Source organism: Patagioenas fasciata, chromosome 9 (assembly GCF_037038585.1).
Source record: "Patagioenas fasciata isolate bPatFas1 chromosome 9, bPatFas1.hap1, whole genome shotgun sequence".
In the NCBI taxonomy this organism is placed as follows: Eukaryota; Metazoa; Chordata; class Aves; order Columbiformes; family Columbidae; genus Patagioenas; species Patagioenas fasciata.
In genome coordinates this window covers 13,502,715-13,517,873 of record NC_092528.1, presented here as the reverse complement: position 1 = coordinate 13,517,873, position 15,159 = coordinate 13,502,715, and the positions used below count along the sequence as shown (strand labels likewise).

At 41.1% G+C, this 15,159-nt stretch overlaps 1 protein-coding gene and 1 long non-coding RNA gene across 7 annotated transcripts in view; one reads left to right on the top strand and one right to left on the bottom strand.

Annotated features, from left to right (window-relative positions):
* Window positions 1-4,756: 4,756 nt before the first annotated feature.
* On the top strand, window positions 4,757-10,503 carry SCG2 (secretogranin II). The gene is made up of 2 exons (XM_065845087.2): window positions 4,757-4,881; window positions 8,209-10,503. The coding sequence occupies exon 2, from the start codon at window positions 8,223-8,225 to the stop codon at window positions 10,101-10,103; it is 1,881 nt and encodes a 626-aa protein (XP_065701159.1). The 5' UTR covers window positions 4,757-4,881; window positions 8,209-8,222; the 3' UTR covers window positions 10,104-10,503.
* LOC139828629 (uncharacterized) overlaps window positions 10,356-15,159 on the bottom strand; it is a 41,285-nt gene continuing 36,481 nt past the window's right edge. For 5 of the 6 annotated variants that reach the window (XR_011740483.1, XR_011740479.1, XR_011740478.1 and 2 more), the window contains 2 exons: window positions 11,650-11,702; window positions 10,356-11,498 (listed from right to left, as the gene is read on the bottom strand). This is a non-coding gene — a long non-coding RNA (uncharacterized lncRNA). The remainder of the gene's footprint in view (window positions 11,499-11,649; window positions 11,703-15,159) is intronic. The other variant, XR_011740481.1, reaches the window with a different exon arrangement.

The following is a 15,159-nucleotide window of genomic DNA, read 5'->3' as shown; positions in this document are numbered from 1 at the left end:
ATTAATCTGTTCTCTTCACCCTCAGCAGGGTATGACTCAGGGCTCTGCATTGTCTTCCTCCTAAACTATCTGTGTTTTGACTTTAAATTCTGCTGTCTGACGCAAAGCGGTGCTGAAATCATGACAGTTTGATCCAGCCAGCTCTCAGGAGGCACTTGATCTTTACTGGCTGGTAAATGTAGCACTCAGAACAGCTATGCAGAGCAGATATTGATATTTTTACACCAAATGTTGGTAAGCAGATGTCACAGGCTTGTGAAGAGCCTTGAAACTCCACAGAACAAAATATGTGAGTATGTATGTGGGGGAGGTCTGGAGATAAAAATAATCTGGTGGTTATATGCGAAAACATACATTCCTTAATGTGTTGGTGTTTTGCTATTCCTGTTCATGGTACTCAAACTGGAGGCAGCACTGGAACAAGTATGACAGTAAACTCTGTCCCTGTTGATGCATCTGCTGCTTTTACAGGCTCCTTCCAGCAGAGGCTTCTCTTGTCCCCTGGCCCAGCCAAGCCTGCCATGAGCAGAGGTGCTTTCTGGGGGACCCCAAATATTCCAAGCATCCTATAATGAATGTGGGTCATTGGGCAGGGCAGGAGGAGCAGTGAGGCAGCAGGTCTGGCTCCTCCAGCAGTCGCTGGAGATGACAAGAGGCACTTCCAGGGGTCACAGAGCTCTAGGGGGAAATCACGGGCAGGCCCAGCACAGCTGAGCCTGGACTGACCCCAACATGGGAACTCCCCCGGTGGACCAAGAGGTTTGTGCTGAAATAGTGATACCCACAAGGTTGTGGGTAGGTCCACATTGCGAAGGTGACATCCAGCCATTTGTCAGAGGTGGTGGTCAAGTCTTGCCCTCTGAGGCTCCTCTTTCTATTTTTATTTTTTTTTTTTTAAATGCAGGCAGAATGAAATCCTGAACATATAAATGTTGGGTGAAAGTCAAGATTTCTATTTTTTCGTTGCTCTTAGCAAAATCTGTTCTTGAAATGTTGCTATGGACCTTCAGGCCCATGTGTCAGTCAGGCTGGCATTGAAACTACTTAATCTTGTTGCAGTGCAGAATAAAGCCCAATGATCTACAGCCACCACACACTTGCCTTGATGTCCATGCTTTTAAAGGACTGTGGTTACAAACTACAAAGCACTTACTTTTCCTTACAATGTTATATTTTCCCCTTCCCTTACATCTTTGGTAATGAAATTTGAGCCATTTATTATGTACTAAATTTAGGGAGGCCAAAAATATTTGCATACAAATATGTTTGGTCTGCCAAGCATGCAAAATGAGCACAAAATAACAAGCCTAATGTTGGACCCAAGCAGAGTTCGAGTATTTTAAAATGAAAATAATTTAAAAGAATCTATATCTGTGATGACAGATGAACTTTTTCTGAGGAAAGAGAACCCTCCCCCTTCTCATTACATACAGAATAAATTCAGATGTTCAAGTCAGATATGGATTGAATTTTAAATGTGACAATGGCTCTTATTCTGCAAGAACTGCCATGTCTGTAATGAATTGTAAATTATTTTTAGTTGCCACTGGAAACAGAGAAGGGGGAATAATCAATATTGACACAATCCTGCTTTATTTTTAAGCAGCACTGATCTTTGGTGACACCAATTAGAGGAGGAGAGAGATAGAGCTGAAGGGAACTGCATGAACTACAAACTATTTTGGTGTTTAGAAAGGGCCAAAGCGGCCAGACGAATGTGCTGCTTGCTGCTCCGCATTGTTGCTGGGATGGCCATACCACCAAGATCACTGCTTCAGCCTTTCGTCCAAGCTGGACACATGCGGTGGGAGGCAGGTCTCACCAGGAGACCATGGTCCATGGGTGGTGGTGGTTCTTTCCAGTGCTGGTGCTGTCCTAGGGATCAGGCACAAGGGCAACAACACCAAGCCCCGTGTCAGACCTTGCTACCTTCTGAAGTCAAGTTGTTTGACTTCTTTCTCCATTAACCTTAGGGACAGTGCTCTGCTAGCTGGCTATGACACCACACAGTGGGTGGGAGTCCGCTTGCCTCTGTTTGCTGCAGTAAAGGCCCCTCACCCACCACATGCCCTCTTTCTTATATGAAATGAAATATCTTTGAAGCTTTACTTTTACGTTAGCATACAAGACGCAGGGTTGGTTAATTAATTAACTCTTAGCTTCTCGTGAGGCATAACTATGTGAGGCAGAGCATGTGACAGGGCAAGCCGTTCAGAGAAACCATTGTGTTTATTGCTACTCTGTTTCCAGGATCCACAAAAGGATGTGGTATGGTCAAAGATATGCTCAGAAAAAACAAGATTACCAAGCTACTCTGATTGGACAGTTGATATTGAGCTAGTTCTAATGCAATTTCCTAAAATTCAGAGATGCCGTGATGTGATCTTACTCTTGTACAAAATGCCATGGAACTTCTAATGACGGAACAGATCAAATTTTCTCTTGCATGACTCATTCTGAGGAAAAGAATGTCATACACTCAATAGGGGAAAGAAAAAAAGTATGTTCATTAAGGCCCTCCTTATAGGACTGTGTGGACGCAATCAATCATAAGCACAAAGTCCGTGCAACACTTTTTGATGTGGAGTAAAATTGACAGCTGAATTGTGGATACCCTTCAGTAAATTGTATCCACTGAACTCAAAATAACCATGGCAGAGACCTAAGCCAAGTGTCTGCCTGACTTCACACACTGTAAAATCTCAAGTGAGCAGTTCAGGACCAGAGGAAGGAATTGTGCTGATGTGCCAATTAATCTGGGTTGGCTGAAATATGCACTGGTGCTGAAGATCCATGATAGATGGATGGAGGGGCAGCAGGATAATTTCATGGGAAAGAAACGGCTAGCTAAATGCTAGGCATTTGGTAGCAGAATGTACCACCCAAGAGTCTGTTGGAAATACCTGCAGAGGCATAAGAAAATTCCTGAAAATCTGAATTAAGCAGTCTTTGGGTTTTTTTTTGTTGTTGGTTTGGTTTTGGTTTAGTTTGTGTTTTGGTTGTTGTTTGTTTATTTGTTTTTATTTGTTTGTTTTCCTCACAATGACTATTTTCTCCATGGACTAAGGTGTAATAGCGCTAACAATGTCTGCAGCTATATGTTTGTGGGCATTCAGAGAGTTGCTGAAGGGGGCTGTGACGATCAGTAATAGGATTCCCAGCTGCTCAGGGCAAACTTGGATCTTGCTTTCTGCAGCAGATTCTGTTTCCTGTCTTCAGGTTTGCTGTCATGGGTCCTAATGTAACTTCACTTTTGGCTCTTTTCTTCCTGGGCCCAGTGATGAAAGCGGGCATTTTGGGTTGTGTCTGGGGCCTAAGTAAAGCTGCTGATGAAGTGTTTCAGCACAAAAACTGGTCCTATATATTACCCATAACTGAGTGTGTAGTGAAATGAGAGCCTTCCAGATCTCCATTTCAACTACAACAAATACACCAAGGATAGTCCTTTCATTCATGGCTGCAAATATGTCTACCTTGCTGTTCTTATGACAAAGTAATTTTGTAACATTTATTGATTTGGAAAGGCATATTCATCCTGGGTTGTTGTTTTTTGTTTGGTTTTTTTTTTGCATTTTTTGCTGTAAAAGGTCAAAATTGTCAGGAAAGATTTATTTTTGGGAAAAAGGAGCCCTTATTTAAAAGCCAAAGTACAACCACCTTTCTAGAATAGAAAGGAAGCAGAAGGAACAAGCTGAAACCCAGAGGAGCAGCTGAAGGAACGTGTTACATTTCATGCTTTCTGATTTATGGCACAGTGGTATTTACTCACCCTAGTGAGCTACGTGTGGAAGTGCTGGATGTCTTGCACATGGAGTGCTGAGAATGGAGTTAAAACTGCAAGGGCACGGCCAGTAGTGGAGTTACTGTGGGGTGATCCTTCTGCCTTTTCCAACATGTTTCATGTTTTCTATCTGTGTCAGGCAAACAATGGAAACGTGTAATTTCCCCCCTTCATTCTCCTGAGAGCACCCAGCTCTCAGCAGGATGCTTTAGTTGGCCAGAGCTCCCAGGCCTCCTGTGCCTGATGAAGAGGCCATGGATGCTGTGAATTGTCCCTACCCTGTCACAAAGCCAGAACTGTGCTATGTCTCATTCAAAGATTAAAAAAAATAACTCCGTATAGACCGTAGCTGTTAAAAGGGCAGCTCCTGCAAAAGGGAAGGGCACAGCTAGGTGCACACACTGACCTTTGCACTGCACTGCCTTGGCACATGCTCTTCCTCGAGGTTTGGCTCGCACTCCCCTCCAGTGCCCTACACATACCGGTGTGCCCCAACTGGGCTCCTGTTCTGGAGCCCCAGGCGTCTGCTCCTGCTGCTGCCTCGGCATCACCTCCAAACCCCAGATGTTGGTCAGCTTAACAGAGTTCCCCTCTCCCAGCCCCTCACTGCTGTGGTCCATGGGAGCAGAGAAGCAGAAGGCACTGACTATACCCTGTTTACCCGCTTTATTTTAATTTTACCTTTTTATTTTTTTCCCCCTCTCTCTTCTCTACCCCCTCTTTATTTTTTCTTTTCATTTTTAAAATATTCTATTTTCTTTTTGTCTTTTTTTTTTTCACTTTCCCTGTCTTCCTTCCCGTCTTTTCATCTTTTTTCCCTCATCTTTTTTAAAAAAATATTTTTCTTCCCCCCACCCCCCCCTTTTTTTTTTCTTTCTCCCTTTTTCTCGTGTCCCCTCCGTTTTTCTTCGTTTTTCTTTTCTTTGCAGAACACTCTCCCCGCAAGGGGGGCTGTTCCTCAGCCTTTGCCCGGGGAGGGTCCCGCAGGCTCCGCCCGGGGCGCGGGAGCGCGGCTGACGTCAGGCGCGGCCGGGCCGTTATAAGCGAGCGCTGTCCGGTGCTGACGGCGGCGGCGGCGGCGGCGGGAGCGGCGCTGGCAGGTAGGGCGGAGGGGCGGCTGGGGAGGGGGGACCGGGGAGGGCCCTTGTGCCGGCTGCCACCCGGCTGGGGAGCAACCACGGAACAGGGAGGTTGAGTGAAACAGCGGTTTACAGCAGAAAGTTGATGGGGTTGTAGTGATTTTTGCAATTTTATATATATGTATATAAATATATAAACCTACATGCAGACCTACAACTACCTATATGTTACATATATAGGTATTACCACCTTTGTTTGTGGCCGAAACTGGGAGGTACAGCGTTTGTATTTGCAATCGTGTTCAGTCGTGCTGGCTTGCCGACATGGCACTTCAAAATATGGGATGAGAGGATACCTTGGATGCAAAAATGATCTGACTAACACTCCAGATGTATACGTGTACAGTTATTATATTCGTTCAGAAATGCTTAGGGTTCAAAACTGTTTTCTTCTCATCCTGTTGTTATTTCGTTTGTGTTTTGGGTCCCTTGTACAGGATAAAGAATTAGATACACTTTTTGAAAAAAAAAAAAAAAGGCAAATTTGCTGCAGTTTTATTATTTATTGTAAAAGTCAGCGGGAGGAAGAGGTATGATCTAGCTCCTTATTTTCCATATGGAAAACTGCTGTTGGATTTCCCCTTAGACTCTCAGGGCAGCTTATGAGTTTTCATCACAGATTTTCACTGGAAGCGTTACCTTCTCATCAGAGATGACTGCTGAGAGAGACTGAGAGAGAAAATTACTGCTACCATGGAAACATCCCAGAAAGGAGATTTATTGTTTTGTCTGTTTTCTGGCTAACTACTCTCAGTCTGCATTGCCTTTGTACATGTTAGATTGTGAACTCGATTGTCTCATTTTGTAAATAGGAACTTCTACATTTGTTGGCCAAAAGACAGTTTTCTTGTTTGGTAGGTGCTAATAGAAAATATGCTCGCCATCTAGGCTAGCTTCACGATTACCCATCTGTAGACAAAACAGCCATTTTAGCATGTTGTCCCTTGAGAGGCATAGAAGAGAATGTTTTTCTATAGAGCCTAAAGATAGTCTAAAATGTCCCTATTTTCCAAAAACTATGGAATTAAAGTCTGAAAGACTGGTGAGAATTCTTCTTACCCTAGATAATGCAGTACATTTAATGACAAGATTTTACGACCTGAACTCAAAGCTTTTAAAAGAAATCATTCCCAAATCCATTTGACAAGGCTTTTAAGTGCCATCTACCAATAAATCTGAAGTGAAAATTGATCTAGATCTAGAGACAAATGCACCCAAACTGTGTAGAAAGGAGCTAATGACCTGTAAAAAGAAATATCCGGTTGAGCAACATCCTTGTGGAACAGTAAACTTTTATTTTACTGGGATGGTGACAAACCTCACAAAGGCTGTAACACTACCTAATTGTGTGTCACGAAGGAGGTTGAGTTGCTGGTGTCTGTGAGTGGGAGGTGCCCAAGAGATAATTGTGGAACAACTCTCCCTTCCCCCATGCCTCAGAAACGATGGAGGTTCTCATGCACTAATCAAACTAACTCTGCTAATAACCAGTCTCTCTGCTGGAAAAGAAAGTCTTAATTTCATTTGTTTGCTGCAAGAAGTGTTTGTGGTTCGTGGGTTTTTTTGGTTGTTTTTGTTTTTTATTATGGAGATTTATATATAAGACTAGTACCTTTTCTGCGACAGAAAATGATGTGTTGGCTTTTTTTCAGGGCAAACTCCAATCTGGAGGGTGGGATCTTCTAATCAGCTGTTCTGAACTAATCCTTTGTGAAATCGATGCTCAAATGTAGCTAGGCTTGAGTAGTCAGAAATGTTTGGGGAACTTGTTTGCTATTACAGCTCTTAGCTTGCCCAGGCATACTGAGGGGAAAAAGAAGCTCTCTGAACGGATATTGCTTTAATTATTTAGTTAAGTCACATTATGTTAGGAACTAAAACTGAGTGGCAAAATCCACAAATGAGCTGAAATGAGCATATTCATGCTCAGTTTCTACTGCCGGCAGTGGGTGAATAGTGGCATAGGTAGCTCTTTTAGGCTGTCACAAATCACCAACCTCTGGACAGGATGCTTTTACCAAGCCAAAGATCAAAGGAACCAAAATAGGTTAATTAATCAAAGTGGTTTCTATCTTTATAATTTCTTTCTCATTGTTGTACTCTATTTTTTAATGTAACTGGATCAGAAAAGGCTCTAATCTGTTTCCCCACCCCATTGTATCAGTGCCTGAGCAATTTTTTCCTCTCACTGGGTGGAGGGTGCTCAGGTCCCCACAAGACTGGGCTTGTGCGGCTGCACCTCATACACAGCCATCTCCTTAGTCCAGAGGCATGTTTTCCACTTTTCAGTTCCACAGTTTATTGTTGGCTGGCGTAAGCTGGGCAGACTGACTAGATATGGGCTCCTACTGATCTATTATAACTGAATTTAGCTCAATTTTGCCAATGGCCACATTTCTGCCTGCCCTGGGACATGATTCAATTTCTGCTGAAGTGAATGAATGAATGAAATCATCACTCAGAACCTGGCTACTCCAGCTCATTTCTGAGATGGGTTTTAAAGGATTCAGTAAAATTGTATTGCACCTGTAGGATAAATTATACCTTGTCCTTCATTTAGGGGATCATTGCCCATAGGAAAATGGTTCCCTCATAGAGCCTCTTAACTAAAATTCATCTGTAATAGAAAGAATTTTTTTTAAATGAAATAGCAAAAAAAGAAAGTAATAACACTAGCAGTAATGACAGAAATAAACTTGCAAGTCATATTATATGCCATGTTCTCAACTTCATTACATTAATTTTATTGCAGTCTAACATAATTCAGTGTTATTACCCTGGCATGAAATTAGATGCCCTGTGGAACAATCTCACAAAATAATTCTGTATGCAGTTTTAATATTAATACTTTTAGTGGTATTTAAATATATGGGTATACTGATTTCACCATTTGAAGCCTTCATTTTCACAATCAAAATGACATTTAGCTCCCTCTGTAGCTATTTCATGAGCCGCATAGGATTTGTATTTTATACTTTGGTGCTGCCATTGGAAAAATGGATGTTCATAAAGTACATTGAGCATAAGAAATTTCTAGCATAGGAAACCAATAGTTTCCAATAAACTGAGGAATCATATGAAAGATTCAGAAAATCACAAATTTCCACCAAAATATATGACTTTCATATATGTGTTATATTAGGTTTCCATAATTATTAAAAACATGTAGTACTGGTGGTATTCTTCATGGTGAGTCCCAGTGTAACTATCACTATTCTGCTTCTCAGTTTTTTAAGTCTGTCTCCATGTGTTAACTGCTTATTTTTTCTTCTTCTTCTTTATTTCAAGGAAATATTTTAAACATGGCAGAAACAAAAGCCTTCCAGCTTGGAGCAGCCTGCGCTCTCACCTTTTTCTTTGTGCTAATCTGCTGGGTTGATGCAGCCTCCTTCCAGCAGCATCAGCTGCTTCAGAAAGATCCAGACTATGTAATGAAAAACTTACAAAGGTTCCCAAATCCAGATATGATCAAAGCTTTGGAATACATAGAAGATCTTCGCAAGCAAACTAACCAGGGAGAAAGCAGCCCTGATTACAACTCTTATCAAAGTGTCCCGTATCTCCTGCAACAGAAAGCAAGCAAAGATCAGGTTCACCTACCAGATAATGCAAGGGATTCTTTGACAGAAGATGAGTCCCAGTGGGTTAAGGTAATGTTGGAAGCCTTGCGACAAGCTGAGAAAGACTCAAAAATTGGCCAAAAGGAGAATAAACCTTATGGTCTGAGTTCAGATAACTTTCCAGCTGGAGTAACTGATGATTATGAGGCTTACAAGTGGCCTGAGAAGTGGCAAAAATATCTCAAAATGCCACTTGTTCACTATGAAGACAGTTCAAGAGACAGTCCTTTCAAGCGTACCAACGAGATCGTGGAAGAGCAATACACACCCCAAAGCCTTGCTACCTTGGAGTCTGTGTTTCAGGAGCTGGGGAAGATGGCAGGACCTAGTAACCACAAGAAAGAAAGGCTGGATGAGGACCAGAAATTGTATACAGATGATGAAGATGATGTATATAAAGTGAATAACATTGCCTATGAAGACGTGGTTGGAGGAGAAGATTGGAATCCCATAGAGGAAAAAGTGGAAAGTCAAACCCAGGAAGAGATAAAAGATAGCAAAGAGGAAATAGATAAACACGAAGAAGAGATCGATGATGAAATGAAAAGATCAGGGAAACTCAGCTTCCTTGAGGATGAAATAAGAAGAGACAATAAAGATCAAACGTCAGAGAATGTTTCAAAGCTAATGAAGTATTACCTGAAGAGGCTGATGGGCGGCACTGGGAATAGGAAATTAAGGACTGGAGGAGAACTTGAGGAAAAAAGAGCAACCATGTTTTTGGACAAGCAACTTGAACCTCAGTCTATAGCTCAGCTGATAGAAATCTCAAGGAATTTACAAATTCCTCCTGAGGATTTAATAGACATGTTGAAAGCTGGAGAAAAAAAGCAGCTTCAGAGTGAAAGGTTGGAAGCTGAGCAGGAAGCAGAATTCCCAGAAGACCTCGATGAGATTGCTGAAACCAATCTAGGACAGAGCGATATTTTTAAAAATAATGTAAACTCTAAAAATGGGTACCTGAAGCAGCCTCTTAATGTTATTCCAGAAAATCTACCTGAAGACCTCAATATTGAAGATATTGTCAGTCTTCTGGGAACTGACAATTTAGCTAATCAGAATCCCGCCTTCTTACTTAATCGTCTTAATCAAGAAAATGATTTGCCAAGACTGTCTTACATTCCCAGAAGATTGAAGGGACACCTATTTCCTAAAGCTGCCTGGATGAACGATTTGGAAAGGCGACAAATGCAGTATGAGAAACCGAACGAGAAGGATGAAGAGCTGGCCGATTACTTGGCAAAGGTGTTGGCAAAATATCCGGACGTCATCAACCCGAACCAGATGAAACGCGTCCCAGTTGCAGCTCCTGAAGGTGACCTACAGGAAGAGGACCGGCTGGAGCAGGCCATCAGGGAGCACCTGAGCCAGCTGGGACCACAGGAGGCCACCAAGTTGGCTTCACTCAGCAAAAGGCTTTCCATGGCTGGGGAAACCGATGAGACGCAGAACAGGCAGTATCTGGATGAAGATATGCTAGCAAAGGTGCTAGAGTATCTAAAACAGGAGAAATCAGAGCTTGAGAGAGATCACATTACTAAACGGGCAATGGAAAATATGTAATTGTTCCCCAAATATTATTTCTCTTCCGCGTGTTGACTTCTATCCCAATTCAGTTGTGATTTATTCCTGCTCTCCCACTAAACCACCCATGGTAGACTACTGACCATTGAACAGTCTGCGTATCTTTCTCAGAGCTGTTATATTGTTTATTGATATATATGTTATAAATTATGGGGCAAACAACAAATTGCTTCAAGTGTTTTAAGAAACAATTTAATGAAATCAAGTAAAACTATAGTATGTAAACAACCTTTGCATTGTTAATAAAACATGATAAATGAAGAGTGATAATTATAATTTGAAATTTTTAAGATTAATTGGATTATTTTGTTACTGTCTGTAGTGGTTTTTGTGGAGTATCGAATAAAAAAAATAAAGCATTATATAGTTTTATTTACAAGGCTTTTTCTATTAAATGTTTTATTGTTGATGAATAAATTATTTCTGGACAATACACTGTGTTTCTCTGTGGCAGCTGATAAGATCATACTAATTTGAAATGGAAACATCTTTTCTTCTACAGACAACTCTTCTAGAGGCTATTATTTTATTGTAGAATAAGTTGGTAACATATACCCAGGGTAGTAACTGCTTTACTTTTTCTGAAAATTGGGCTCTACATAATTAATGATTATGTATCTCTTGGCAGCAGGAGGAAGATATAAGCTTGGATATTATGAAAATATTATTCATTGAAAGGGTTAAGATTCTATGATAAATGATCTGTCCAGCTAAAACAGACTCTGTAAGGAAGCTAAAAAAAAATAGAAAATTGGACATTTGTGTGTGAGTATCAGGAGCTCTGGGCTGCTCTGCTGAAGGGGATGGGAAGCTCTGCAGATGGGTTCGTCACTGTCTCTCCTGACAGCTGCCACAAAGAAAGAGACGGGCTCCAGGGCAAGCAGAGAATTCATATTCTGTGTAACATCACTTTTTTTCTCTAATAAAAATATTATTTCATGACTGTTACATGTGCAAGTAAGTAGACAGAGAACCTTTATTATTCACTACATTACCAGGACACTTGTAACATCTCCCAAGCTCCTGTTAAGACCTGCTGAATATGTTCTGGAAAAGCTCCGGCTCTTTTACATTTGTAACATCTCCCGAGCTCCTGTTAAGACCTGCTGAGTAAGTTCTGGAAAAGCTCCGGCTCTTTTCCAGAATGAAATGTGCTTGTATAGTCAGACACAGTTTGTGCTGGGCCAGCTCAGGCGTAAGTGTTTCCAGGATTATAGTTTAAAAGTGGTTTTCCCTGTGGAATGCTTCAGCAGCTCATCTCTGCTAAGTGGGGGTGGGATGATTTTTGGTGAGGCAATGTCTAATGAAGCCAAGTACAAAGGCTGCAGAAATAAAACTTCATCTTCAGTGTCACCAAAAACATGAAACAGGGAACTGAAAAAAAAAATACCAGCGTTAAATTCACTTCTCTAAAACAGGACAAACCTCTTGCCATTCACAAAGTACTTGCACATCAGTAGCTTGGAATCACTGTATTGTATTCAAAACAAAATTTTACTTTTAAAAAAAGAGCAATTTTTATCACCTTGATCTGAATACTGCTCCTGCAATCCTCATAGTCCAGAAAAAATCTTCTTTCTGTTAAATTAGTAACATTTAATACTCAAATAAATAAATAAAACCAGGGAAGAGTGATAAAAACAAGAGTACTGAGAATTAAATGAATGTTTGGTGTTTTCAGTGAGCAAGTTTCAGAATTCTATATTTTCTTTCCAAGGTCATATTTTAACAGGAAGCTTTATTTACTGCCCTTATTCACACCCACACAGACAAGTGTATCAAAGCCTAACTTTATAGCCAACTTGCTGTACTTAAACGCCTTTTTAAAAGTTTTCTTATGTGAGAAAATAATCAGTTCACATAAATATTTTCATTAAAAGAGATAATGGGTAGCCAGAAGGGACTTTTTTTGTGTGTGTGTGTGTGCATGTGGTTCATCTTCATAAACAAGAAAAGGGATGCTGAACTTGAAATAACAGAATTGCACATTGTATAACAGAAGCTGATTTCAAGATAAAAAGTGCAATCAACACCCTTTCCAGCCACAGAATGTGGACGGCCCGTCTCCCTGTGAAGCATTTTATTTCTAAGCAATGAATCTCCAACTCCATTTTCAAATGAAACAAGCAAATATTACATAGGCAGCACCCTCTTGGTAGCTATAGCTGCCTTCTGCTATGAAAGCAGAGCCCCTGCAGAAGAGCAGATAGTTATACCTGAATATGCGAGACAGCGTTCTCAAAATGTGCATCAGAAGATGAGATCTGCTCCATTAAACCACCCCAGAGCAGCCCCCTGCTGAGAGGCTGTGTAATGCTTAATTGTTCTTAATAGCCACAGCCGCTTCTGCTTTCATTTGTCTGTTTCATGTTTTCCTTATGAGTGTAGTGGAACAAACAGTCATGTTGTTAATGCACACAGAATACATAATTCATAACAGATACACTATCAAGCTTTTTATTATAATTATATACAAAATAAAGTGACCACCCTGCAATTTTCAGACAGACAAATTAAGGAATAGGTTTTTTTTTCAATTCCTCTTCTGTGCTACAATTTGACAGCATCTCAAGTGCAGCTGGTGTGTATTCTGTTTATCAGTGGCTTTTGTCCATCAAAGAAAAATGTTTCTGTTCTCCTTAAAGGCTGCAGTAAACTTCATCATGCCCTCATATATAAAGTCCTCCCCAACAGCAGATTGAAAAGAAATTTCAAATTCGGTCTGAATATAACAAACTGCTGAACAACTTCCTTGACACCTGAGGGAGTTTTTCTTTGTACATATACCAGGATTCATTGTATTAGTATCCATAAGAGTTAATACCTTTTCTGGTTTTCACTAATTCACATGCTACCGCAAGTGGTTTGTTTTTTTTTTTTTACATCTGCATCTTGATGGCTCCCATTATTTTGTCAGCTGGGGCTTTTAAAAGAGAACATTTGTTGATTCAAAAATTAATGTATTCACTTTACCTCATCTGAAGAAATTAGAAAAAATTAATTGCAACAGTCTAAAGGCGTATTTCCACATTGCAGTGGAAGGGGTTTGATTCACATATAATATGACAGTCAGCAGTATTTCTCAAAGCACTTTACAAGATACCTTGTTTTGCAGGCAAGGCCACATGAGCCATTTATGAACTTCTTGACGTGGCAACAGGTGACCCAAGACTGGAATCCTGAGCTGTGCTTTGCTTCACAGCTTTATTCTGCCATTTACCGTTGCTAGCTACCAAGATGACTAATTACTCAACGCCGCATCTCCAGGCAAACCTTACCCAAACCATTATCTCCTCCTTCAGTCCAAATGTTGCATTGTGGGAACAAAGGATTTGTGCAGACAGCAGTCATGTGCAGGGATGAGAGTCCCACGGGATCTGCACCCCCTGGAGCAGCCCTTACCTCCCCTTGGGTGCACAACACCCAGCAGGGGTTATTTACTGCATGATGCACAAATCTCTACAGACACAGCTGGACACCAGCTGCACTTTGCATTTGTTCAGCTACCCAAGCGCCCTGGGAGAGGTTTCTCTGAGCTGCAAGGAACTCCAGTGAGCAGAGGCAGGCAGGTGCAGAGCCTCTGGTGCATAAAGTGGAAAGGAGAATCAGAGCTGATTATCTGAAGAGCCATGTTATTCCTGACTTTTAGATCATTCAAAAACATTTGAGATTGTTAATAATTCATTTGCAGATGTTGCAGAGCTCTAAATGTGGCTGATTAAATGCATTTGACATTTCTCTTGAGGGAGGCTGTTATTCCAGGAAACCACTCAGTATCTGCAAACGTCTTGGAATTAGCTTACTCAAAATTACGGGTTCACTTACAATGTTTTCCCCTTGCAAAGAAAGAAAAGCAACCTCTGATTCCAAATGTAACGTACGCTGGCGAATAACTATAGTACAATTATTCTGAATTCACTGCAGTCTTTCAGCAGATCTGCTGTGTAATGACTGGCAGTCCAATGCAGAGAGCTCTGCCTTCCTCTGCTAAGACAAAACCCTGCAGACAATGAGCCCTGCAGGTCCTGCACACCTGGGAGAAGAGAGAGAGAAAATCCTTGTTCGGCAGCTCCCCATCTCCTACAATTGCTGCTCCATTATATGCTTCCCCAAAACCTTCCTGTATCCACCTAAAAATAGAGTCCCTGGCTATATCCTGGCAGAAAATCCAGCCTCTGATGGGATGGCTCACTGGGAGGGCCACAGAGCAGCCATGTCCTCTGGACTGGATGAGCAGGGTCCAGGACAGCCTTTAAAAGAAATAATGAGCTTTATAGCACCTTTGTGGCTCCCTGATTATGCCACCAAATCTGAGTCCACCCAGAAGAGGAGGCACACCCCATCTGTCGAGATCTCCAGGTGAAACACATGGTCATTCTTTATTTTCTATTAAAACGCTTCCCAAAATCATAGTTTTGGGAAGATCTAGGTGGATCTTTTTTTCCAGTTCAAATTTTAGATTCACATTGTAAATCTATTGTCCCTAAATGCAAAAAGAAACTTCCCATCCCCACTCTTCTCTCTCCTCTTTGGCCTAAGAGAAGTTGTCAGACTGTCTGGATGAAGTGCAGCATATAATTTCTGCAAGGAACACATTTTCTACCATGGCTGTGTGTTTTGCTATCTGTTAAGAAACATCATAGCAGAGCAACAAACCACTTGGACACTACCAGAGTACCTGTACTCCCATATTAAGTATGTAAGAGCCAGGCCAGGAACACCATGTGCAGACACAGAAAAGATAAAAATAAAGACAAACAATTAAAGGGGATAAATCCAACACGTTAATTACTTGTCATTCATGTGGCATGACAAGGGCAGATATGTTAAATCCCTGCAAGTAAGTTTTGGGATGCAAAAGTAATCTCACAGGAAAAATGTTTTCTGTAAGGTTAAATTTACTCAGATCCAATATACAATCGTTTTTCTTCTTGAAAACACAAGTGCAAAAACCTAGAAACTTTGCACTAGGGACTAGCACATTGAAGGGGACTAAGAAAAAAAAAATCTGAAAATTTTATTCTGTATGTAAGGA